Source organism: Salmo trutta, chromosome 21, assembly GCF_901001165.1.
Source record: "Salmo trutta chromosome 21, fSalTru1.1, whole genome shotgun sequence".
Lineage (NCBI taxonomy): Eukaryota > Metazoa > Chordata > Actinopteri > Salmoniformes > Salmonidae > Salmo > Salmo trutta.
This window is the reverse complement of record NC_042977.1, coordinates 44,445,497-44,456,974: the sequence shown is the minus strand read 5'-3', so window position 1 is coordinate 44,456,974 and position 11,478 is coordinate 44,445,497. Positions and strand designations below refer to the sequence as shown.

Here is an 11,478-nt window from a genome sequence, read left to right as displayed (position 1 = left end):
AGGGAGAGTAGAGGGGAAGAGAGGGAGGAGGGGGAGGAGGGAGAGTAGAGGGGAGGAGGGAGACAAGAGGGGGAGGAGGGAGAGTAGAGGGGATGAGGGGGAGTAGGGAGAGTAGAGTGGGAGGAGGGAGAGTTGAGGACAAATGCTAGCATCAGTGGCACAGGCAGAATGAGAGAGAGCAGGGAGCGGAATTATGTGGAGGAGGACTTTATTAAAAAGTGAGAGAGAGCAGCTGAAAGAGGATGGCAGAGAGAGAGAGAGAGAAATGCTGTTGCCACGGAAGAGTGTGGATGAAGAATCATCCATCTTTAACAGCTTGTGAGGGATAAACGTATATGAAAAACTAGGGACGTGGGCAGGAATAAACGCTCATAGAAGACAAAACCAACCAGATCATACTACCACAGGCTGTGTATTGTAACTCCAGACGATCAGATTCACACGAAGAAGAGAGAGAGGAAGAATATGTGGGAATCAGGCAGGTGAGATTACATAATCCCCCATCACACAGCGTCCACAGCCATGATGTCATCACAGCGGGATTAGAGCGCCTGCCTGGGCATTACAGCTGAGGACGGGGTGTGTGTGTGTGTGTGTGTGAGAACTCTGAAGAAGATGGAGAGGAGATCCAGCTATGAATGAAGGGCCACAGATGGATCATCACAACACAACCTGGGTTACGTGGAGAGTAATGTTTATTCCCACCACAACTGGACAAGATGAGAAACTGTTGTTTTAGGAGTAGAGAGCTCTGCTGAACAGAACAGAACAGACTGTAGTTCTTACCCACCCACTCTCACCAGGGAGCACCACATCTGGTCCACAGGGAGCCATTCTCTGCCTGCAGCGGTCCCAAACTCGCAGGGTTGGCGCTGAGACGAACAGGGTTGGAGCGGTGACACCCAGGACTGGAGCCTGGACCAGAGCCCCTGGTTGGCACAGATAGCATGCTTCACCTGACCTCACCTGGTCTCATCACCTAGCATTACCTGTGGATTGTCCTGGGCTTCCCTGGCTACAGGGAGGAGGAAGAGGAGGTCACTGCCTTACAGAAGAAGAAAAACAGAGACATTCAGAGTCAGCTACAGGAGACAGAGAACTTCCTGTTGAATGTGAGTGTTCTATATTCTACTGTGTTCTACTAGCCTGAGTGCCAATCTGTTTGTATTATCATGCTAACTCCCTGCCACTCATTGTCATGTCAAGGTTTGATTTGACAATGACAGCAATGGAATTGGCAAGAGCACAGGCTATGTTTCAACTATGTTTCGACTATGTTTCGACTACTGTATATGAGGCCAATTACAATAATTCTGTCATTACTGCCTTTTTTACCTCAGTTAGTGATGTCCTTCCTTAGTGTTCAGAATGTTCAGTTCTAGGACTGTTCTGTGTGATGAGGATGATGACGATGAGGATGATGACGATGAGGATGATGAGGATGAGGATGACGATGAGGATGAAGATGAGGCTGATGAGGCTGATGAGGCTGATGAGGATGAGGAGGATGAGGCTGATGAGGATGAGGCTGATGAGGATGACGATGAGGCTGATGAGGATGATGAGGATGATGAGGATGAGGATGAGGCTGATGAGGATGACGATGAGGATGAGGCTGATGAGGATGAGGCTGATGAGGATGACGATGAGGCTGATGAGGATGAGGCTGGTGAGGATGAGGCTGATGAGGATGAGGCTGAGGCTGATGACGATGAGGATGAGGCTGATGATGAGGATGAGGATGAGACTGATGAGGATGAGGCTGATGATGATGATGATTTGGATGAGGCTGAGGCTGATGAGGATGAGGCTGGTGAGGATGAGGCTGAGGCTGATGAGGATGACGATGAGGATGACGACGATGATATAATGATGATGAGTCCTGAGCCCATTCTATATCAATCAGCTGACCTTTCATGCATCGTTACATGCAGCTAATCTGGTTCAAATTACAGAGACAATGTCTTTTTCTATTCATCAACCAGAGTTAGGATCGCTGACATGGAGTATGAGGCAGAGTCAGCATCTCAAACCCTATTCCCTATTCCCTATTCCCTATTCCCTATTCCCTACATACCCCCCTGTTGGTTGCACATTCTAATACTATCATCAATGTACCTATTGAGTGTCTGCGTCATCAGAATGGCATGAAGATGTAGCAGAATACACCCCTACAGTCTGTTGATCAGTACAGTCTGATAATATCATCAATGCCTCTATTGAGAGTGTCTGCAATGCATCATTTAAATGTCCTGACTTTGTTCCTCTTTAGCTATGGGGCAGGCACATGGTCCCATGCCCATACAAAAGCCTGTGTGATCTGTGAGTGTATCTAATCAGACAGTATGATAAGTAACATGTGAGAGGTGGAGTGTGAGAGAGCTGTAGAATGTCTGCAGGTCATACCTCTGACTATGTAGTGTTAATGTCTGCAGGTCATACCTCTGACTATGTAGTGTTAATGTCTGCAGGTCATAACTCTGACTATGTAGTGTTAATGTCTGCAGGTCATACCTCTGACTATGTAGTGTTAATGTCTGCAGGTCATACCTCTGACTATGTAGTGTTAATGTCTACAGGTCATACCTCTGACTATGTAGTGTTAATGTCAGCTGGTCATACCTCTGACTATGTAGTGTTAACGTCTGCAGGTCATACCTCTAACTATGTAGTGTTAATGTCTACAGGTCATACCGCTGACTATGTAGTGTTAATGTCTGCAGGTCATACCTCTGACTATGTAGTGTTAATGTCAGCTTGTCATACCTCTGACTATGTAGTGTTAATGTCAGCTGGTCATACCTCTGACTATGTAGTGTTAATGTCTGCAGGTCATACCTCTGACTATGTAGTGTTAATGTCTGCAGGTCATACCTCTGCCTATGTAGTGTTAATGTCTACAGGTCATACCTCTGACTATGTAGTGTTAATGTCTGCAGGTCATACCTCTGACTATGTAGTGTTAATGTCAGCTGGTCATACCTCTGACTATGTAGTGTTAATGTCAGCTGGTCATACCTCTGACTATGTAGTGTTAATGTCTGCAGGTCATACCTCTGACTATGTAGTGTTAATGTCTGCAGGTCATACCTCTGCCTATGTAGTGTTAATGTCTACAGGTCATACCTCTGACTATGTAGTGTTAATGTCTACAGGTCATATCTCTGACTCTGTAGTGTTAATGTCTGCAGGTCATACCTCTGACTATGTAGTTATAATGTCTACAGGTCATACCTCTGACTCTGTAGTGTTAATGTCTGCAGGTCATACCTCTGACTCTGTAGTGTTAATGTCTACAGGTCATACCTCTGACTATGTAGTGTTAATGTCTACAGGTCATACCTCTGACTATGTAGTGTTAATGTCTGCAGGTCATACCTCTGACTCTGTAGTTATAATGTCTGCAGGTCATACCTCTGCCTATGTAGTGTTAATGTCTACAGGTCATACCTCTGACTATGTAGTGTTAATGTCTGCAGATCATACCTCTGACTATGTAGTGTTAATGTCTGCAGGTCATACCTCTGAAACTGTAGTGTTAATGTCTACAGGTCATACCTCTGCCTATGTAGTGTTAATGTCTGCAGGTCATACCTCTGCCTATGTAGTGTTAATGTCTGCAGGTCATACCTCTGACTGTGTAGTGTTAATGTCTGCAGATCATACCTCTGACTATGTAGTGATAATGTCTGCAGGTCATACCTCTGACTATGTAGTGTTAATGTCTGCAGGTCATACCTCTGACTATGTAGTGTTAATGTCTGCAGGTCATACCTCTGACTATGTAGTGTTAATGTCTATAGGTCATACCTCTGACTCTGTAGTGATAATGTCTGCAGGCCATATGAACTGCTAGCTACTGTTGGGCCGCTGAGCCAATGACATCACTGCAGACAGAACAGAACAGAACAGACAGACAGAACCGATAGAACAGATGGAACAGAGAGCACAGAGTGCACACACAGTAATCTCCTGCTAACTAACATGTTCAGAAGTGCACTGCATTGCCACCAACCCCCCTATGCTGCTACAGGATTATTGGGAAAACAATTGTTTATATTGGAGGTGGAGTGTGCGACTCTATTTTTATAGTTTATTCGCCGTCAGTCAGCACCTCCACACAAAATCATTTTTTCTGGGCGTGTCGCCAGCTCATTTTTTTTATTCTACTATATTAGAGGTGACATCCTATTACATTAACAATGTAACATTACAATCAACAGAGGACAATAAGGACTCCCACCATTATGTTGAATGCAGACAGACATACGACACAACAATAAGGACTCCCAGCATTATGTTGAATGCAGACAGACATACGACACAACAATAAGAACTACCAGCATTATGTTGAATGCAGACAGACATACGACACAACATTTAGCTTCACACAACACATAGATTTTATTATTGTGCATTAAAACATCATAGTTTCAGTCCAGTGCTGGCCTTGTGGCCCGGAGGCAGACTGGTCATTTTAGTCCCCATTAGGGTTAGAGATGAACCCCATTAGCTGATTTCACACATGGGTTCGCTCTACTCTATATCAGGGCTACACCATATCAGTACCTTGTCTCTTGTCTATATCAGGGCTACAACATATCAGCGCCTTGTCTTTTGTCTATATCAAGGCTACAGTATATCAGTGTCTTGTCTATAGTCTAACAGGGTTACAGCATATCAGTGTCTTGTCTCTAGTCTAACAGGGCTACAACATATCAGTGTCTTGTCTCTAGTCTAACAGGGCTACAACATATCAGTGTCTTGTCTCTAGTCTAACAGGGCTACAACATATCAGTGTCTTGTCTCTAGTCTAACAGGGCTACAACATATCAGTGTCTTGTCTCTAGTCTAACAGGGCTACAACATATCAGTGTCTTGTCTCTACTCTATATCAGTTCTACAACATATCAGTGCCTTGTCTCTAGTCTAACAGGGCTACAGCATATCAGTGTCTTGTCTCTAGTCTAACAGGGCTACAACATATCAGTGTCTTGTCTCTAGTCTAACAGGGCTACAACATATCAGAGCCTTGTCTCTAGTCTAACAGGGCTACAACATATCAGTGTCTTGTCTCTAGTCTAACAGGGCTACAGCATATCAGTGCCTTGTCTATAGTCTAACAGGGCTACAGCATATCAGTGTCTTGTCTCTAGTCTAACAGGGCTACAGCATATCAGTGTCTTGTCTCTACTCTATATCAGGGCTACAACATATCAGTGCCTTGTCTCTAGTCTAGCAGGGCTACAGCATATCAGTGTCTTGTCTCTACTCTATATCAGGGCTACAACATATCAGTGCCTTGTCTCTAGTCTAGCAGGGCTACAACACATCAGTGCCTTGACTGTGTCCCAAATGGCAGTGTTGGTAGGGCATGGCACTTACTGCGTCAGGGTTGTGGGTTTGATTCCCATGGGTGACCAGTGCGAACAAATATGAAAATGTATATACTCACCACTGTAAATCGCTCTGGATAAGAGCGTCTGCTAAATGACAAAAATGTATGATATAGTGCACCACTTTTGACCAGGGCCCTTATTTATATATATATTTTTTCAAATGTAACAAATTCTTATTTACAATGACGGTCTACTTCTTGCCAAACCTGGACAACGCTGGGCCAATTGTGCGCCGCCCTATGGGACTCCCAATCACAGCCGGATGTGATACAGCCTGGATTCGAACCAGGGACTGTAGTAACACCTCTTGCACTGAGATGCAATGCCTTAGAGCTCTGGTCAAAAGTAGTGCACTATATAGGGCATAGGGTGGCGTTTGGGACAAAGCCATGTCTGTAGACAAATATTATGCACTGAGACATCTCAGCTACATCTCAAACTGTACAGTATAGATTGATTCCATAGGCAATATGTACAGTATAGATTGATTCCATAGGCAATATGTACAGTATAGATTGATTCCATAGGCAATATCTACAGTATAGATTGATTCCATAGACAATATGTACAGTATAGATTGATTCCATAGGCAATATGTACAGTGTAGATTGATTCCATAGACAATATGTACTGTATAGATTGATTCCATAGGCAATATGTACAGTATAGATTGATTCCATAGACAATATGTACAGTATAGATTGATTCCATAGGCAATATGTACAGTATAATAGCGTTCTAAATGTCTTTATATGGCATCTCCTCCCTGAAACATTATGTCACACTCCTGATGTTCTGTCCACACATGACTACCCTCAGCTGAGCTCAGGGCACGATTCACCAACATTACATCACTGTGCACCCTGTCAGTAAATAGACTGTGTTGTACTGTACTGAATGAAGATTGAACCACAGCTTATTGTGATTTGATTACATGATCTATTAAATAAAGGTACACTGAAGCTCAGAGGGTAACCCCTCTTACACAACCCAAATGATGTGGCTCCCTTCCCAGTGCACTTGTTTTCACCAGGGCACAGAGAGCTCTGGTCAAAAGTAGTGCACTGTGTAGGGTCTCTGGTACCGAACTCTGTTCAATGACAAGGACAGTTTGTTTTGTCCAGAAGGACCTGTGAGTTGTTCCATTGGAAGAGGACATTGTAATATCCTTGCCCTAAGCACAATGTGAAGGGTCACTTCATGAGTTGATTCTGTTTTAAGTCAGATTATTTTTATCATATTTAATATCATCCTTAGATGTTTTATATGTGTTTCTCATCTTCCTGCAGGGTATGGAAATGACTAGCTCTGGTCCCGGTCGTTCCTGTGCAGTCCTACTTAGTGGAGAGACGTGCACTAACGCCCTACACTAGAGTTAGGAAATTACTCGTTTTAGTTTTGGTTTGAACCCATTGTCACCACATCGTTTATTATTTCTCTCTCTGTGTGTCTTGGAAAAAAGTTAAAACTTTCAGACTGTGCTTACCAGTCTTGCCATTATCACAAGTGATTATTAAGCTTACGTGTCGGCCTCACAGCCGTTGTCAGAGCTTCTCTTTGACAGTGACTCCAGCCTTGAGTGAACACGTTGGTTAGAATTTCTATCTCTGTGTGTCTGACTGACAGTGACTCAGTTAGCACCTTGGTTAGGACCAATTGTGTCTCTCTGTGTCTCTCTGACAGTGACTCGAAGAATGTTTGAGTGAACATGTTGTTTATAATCTCTCTCTGAAAGTGACCCTAGGGCCCAGGCTGGTCCTGCTCCCTGATTGGAGGATGGGAACGGCAGAGGTCATGTCAGAGGTCACGGCACGCATGGACAGCATGGAGGTCAAGGACGAGTGGCAGGACGAAGACTTCCCCAGGTAGAGGAGCATAGCGATTTATGAGGAAACGATCAGAGCAGGGTTTGAACCAGTAACCATGTGTTTATTGAACGAGTGCACTACAACCTACTCCATAAAAGCCTGGGTCTCTTGGCAGAGGCAACTAACCTACATACAGTGGCTATATTGACACACCTCAGTATTTTCACATTCTGTTTGAATACTAAAACATTTAATAAAAGATAATAACAAGTAATAACAAGGAGGAGGCAGTTCATTAGTGATACTGAGTCTGTTTTCTGTTTAATTCTATCAGACGATTTATAGTGTTTGATTTCATGTCATTGGGTTCGACTCTCAACCTCAAATGGATAAATGATAAAACACTACTGTAATTACACAGTTATTACAATGAATGTAAGTGATTAGCATGAAAAGAGATGATGGGTAGTACTACATTGACATACAGTGGCCTTCAGAAAGTATTCACACCCCTTAACTTGTTCCACATTTTGTTGTGTTACAGCCTGAATTTAAAATGGATTGAACTGAGATGTTTCACTGCCTGCACAAAATACCCCATAATGTCAAAAGTGTAATTATGTTTTTTGAAATGTTTACAAATGAATAACAAATAAAAAGCTGAAATGTCTTGAGTCAATAAGTATTCACACTCCTTTGTTACGGCAAGCTTAAATAAGTTCAGGAGTAAAAATGTGCTTAACAAGTCACATAATAAGTTGCATGGACTCACTCTGTGTGCAATAATAGTGTTTAACATGATTTTTGAATGACTACTTCATTTCTGTACCCCTCACTTACAAATATCTGTAAGGTCCCTCATTCAAGCAATGCATTTCAAACACATATTCAACCACAAAGACCTGGGAGGTTTTCCAATGCCTCGGAAAGAAGGGCACCTATTGGTAGATGGTGGATGCATCATGTTATGGGTATGCTTGTAATCGTTAAGGACTGGCGAGTTTTTCAGGATAAAATATTAACGGAATGGAGCTAAGCACAGGCAAAATCCTAGAGGAAAACCTGGTTCAGTCTGCTTTTCACCAGACCCTGGGAGATGAATTCACCTTTCAGCAGGATAATAACCTAAAACACAAGGTCAAATCTACACTGGAGTTGCTTACCAAGGATAAAGTGACTGTCCTGAAGGGTTGAGTTACAGTTTTGACTGAAATCTACTTCAAAATCTATGGCAAGACCTGAAAATGGTTACCTAGCAATGATCAACAACCAATATGAAATAGGTTGAAGAATTTTTAAAAGAATAATGGGCAAATGTTGCACAATCAAGGTGTGGAAAGCTCTTACCCAGAAAGACTCACAGCTTTAATCGCTTCCAAAGGTGCTTCTACTAAGTATTGACTCAGGGGTGTGAATACGTATGTAAATGAGATATTTCCATATTTCATGTTCAATACATTTCTAAAAATATGTTTTCACTTTGTCATTACGGCGTATTGTGTGTAGATGAGTGATGTTTTTTTAATTTTTTTTTATCCATTTTGAATTCAGTCTGTAACACAACAACATGTGGAATAAGTCAAAGGGTATGAATCCTTTCTGAAGTAGTATACATGCAGGCTACACATTCAGCTCGGACTCTCATAACTTGAAACTGACTCATAAAACAACCCTGTGTTACAACGGTATATAATTACCCATCAGTATGTACAGGAGACATTGCTCAGGTGTTCTGGCACATGTCTTGAACCAGGGGGAAAAAGAATGGATAGCAGGTGCTTATATAGTCCTTCAGGTCACTCATTACGTCAACAGATTACATCATCCGATTACATCATCAGTTATTCACCTCAGGGTCACACTGGGGAAACTAATGTTTTTTTGAAATGTGACTGATAAAAACCATACACCCTTGAATTTTGAGGGTTGTGTTCAGTAGACATGAACCGTGGGAAACGTTTTGAAACACTAAACACCTTATCAGGATGCAGCATGTAGGTATGTGTTCAATAAGGCTTGGAATATGGGTGCAGTTTAAACTCAAGACAAGCTCATGAATTGTATATTTGAATTGATGGGGTTATATCTCAGGTGAAATGTGCAACAGACAATATCACATGATATTTTACACTGCTTTCCCTGATTTTGACCAACTCACAAAAAACTGAACCAAGTCTGGGATGGAAGCTCTGGGATGGGTAGAACATAGTGAGAGGAAGCTCTGGGATGGGTAGAACATAGTGAGAGGAAGCTCTGGGATGGGTAGAGGAGTAGTGAGAGGAAGCTCTGGGATGGTAGAGGAGTAGTGAGAGGAAGCTCTGGGATGGGTAGAGGAGTAGTGAGAGGAAGCTCTGGGATGGGTAGAGGAGTAGTGAGAGGAAGCTCTGGATGGTAGAGGAGTAGAGGAAGCTCTGGAATGGTAGAGGAGTAGTGAGAGGAAGCTCTGGGAAGGGTAGAGGAGTAGTGAGAGGAAGCTCTGGGATGGTAGAGGAGTAGTGAGAGGAAGCTCTGGGATGGGTAGAGGAGTAGTGAGAGGAAGCTCTGGGATGGGTAGAGGAGTAGTGAGAGGAAGCTCTGGGATGGTAGAGGAGTAGTGAGAGGAAGCTCTGGGATGGTAGAGGAGTAGTGAGAGGAAGCTCTGGGATGGTAGAGGAGTAGTGAGAGGAAGCTCTGGGATGAGTAGAGGAGTAGTGAGAGGAAGCTCTGGGATGAGTAGAGGAGTAGTGAGAGGAAGCTCTGGGATGGGTAGAGGAGTAGTGAGAGGAAGCTCTGGGATGGGTAGAGGAGTAGTGAGAGGAAGCTCTGGGATGGTAGAGGAGTAGTGAGAGGAAGCTCTGGGATGAGTAGAGGAGTAGTGAGAGGAAGCTCTGGGATGGGGCAGCTAATCCCAATGTACACTATTATGGTGCAGCTAAGCCCAATGTACACTATTATGGTGCAGCTAAACCCCATGTACACTGTTATAGTGCAGCTAATCCCAATGTACACTATTATGGTGCAGCTAAGCCCAATGTACACTATTATGGTGCAGCTAAACCCCATGTACACTGTTATAGTGCAGCTAAGCCCCATGTACACTATTATGGTGCAGCTAAGCCCAATGTACACTATTATGGTGCAGCTAAACCCCATGTACACTGTTATAGTGCAGCTAAGCCCCATGTACACTATTATGGTGCAGCTAAGCCCAATGTACACTATTATGGTGCAGTTAAGCCCAATGTACACTATTATTTGCTCCTATCTCATCTCTCTCCTTGGTAATTCAGTAGCATTATCACACCCCAATAACAATAATCTTTATGGTAACCAGAGACTGTGGAGGGGTTAGGGTGTGGAGTTAAGGGTTGGGTATTGGGAAGGGGGGAGGGTGTGGAGAAACTGGAATCTAGCCATCCACCACAGAATGAGTGGAATGGTATCAAATGAATGCCATTCCATTGGCTCTGTTCCAGGCATTATTATGAGCTGTCCTCCCCTCAGCAGCCTCCACTGCCGTCCACACTCTTATTTCTTCCTGTGTTAACAGTCAGATTCTCTTGTTATAATGTTAGGGGGAGACATGGTACACAATAACTGTTGTTAAGTTCTCTGACTCAAGACATCCCACTGTTTCTATCCACAGAGAACAATAGTCTAGCTCCACAATACCGAGGCTCTGAACTCAGGAGTGTATTACTACCAGTGACAATCATTTTCTAAAACAATTATTATAATGTCTTGGCAAACCTCTCTGTCTCTGTGATCCCTACCAGGCCTCTACCAGAAGATGGAGACATGGAGGACAGGGGGCTCACTGACAACACGACAAGTAAGTAGAGCAAAAGTTTATTTTCTCCAGTCCAACAATTCAAACATTTCTGCCAGTAAACTGTTCATAGTGATAACCTTTCCTCTCCTCTCTTTCCTCTCGTTTCCTCTCGTTTCCTTTCCTCTTCTTTCCTACCTTCTTGTTTCCTTTCCTTTCTTCTCCTTTCCTACCTTCTTGTTTCCTTTCCTCTCATCTCCTTTCCTCTCGTTTCCTCTCATTTCCTTTCCTCTTCTTTCCTACCTTCTTGTTTCCTTTCCTCTCATCTCCTTTCCTCTCGTTTCCTCTCATTTCCTTTCCTCTTCTTTCCTACCCTCTTGTTTCCTCTCCTTTCCTCTCATTTCCTTTCCTCTCCTCTCCTATCCTCTCTCATCTTTTCTTCTCCTCTCCCCTCCTCTCTTCTCCTCTCCTCTCATCTCCTCTTGTCTCATCTCCTTGTCTCCTCTCCCCCATCTCCTACTCT

The 11,478-nt window shown here is 43.4% G+C and overlaps 1 protein-coding gene across 5 annotated transcripts in view; it reads left to right on the top strand.

Annotated features, from left to right (window-relative positions):
- Positions 1-137: 137 nt before the first annotated feature.
- LOC115157533 (caytaxin) overlaps positions 138-11,478 on the top strand; it is a 32,004-nt gene continuing 20,663 nt past the window's right edge. For all 5 annotated transcript variants that reach the window (XM_029705879.1, XM_029705881.1, XM_029705877.1 and 2 more), the window contains exons 1-3: positions 138-1,112; positions 7,135-7,264; positions 10,963-11,018. In XM_029705879.1, coding sequence (XP_029561739.1) covers positions 7,176-7,264; positions 10,963-11,018 — 145 coding nt within the window. In that variant the 5' untranslated portion in view covers positions 138-1,112; positions 7,135-7,175. The remainder of the gene's footprint in view (positions 1,113-7,134; positions 7,265-10,962; positions 11,019-11,478) is intronic.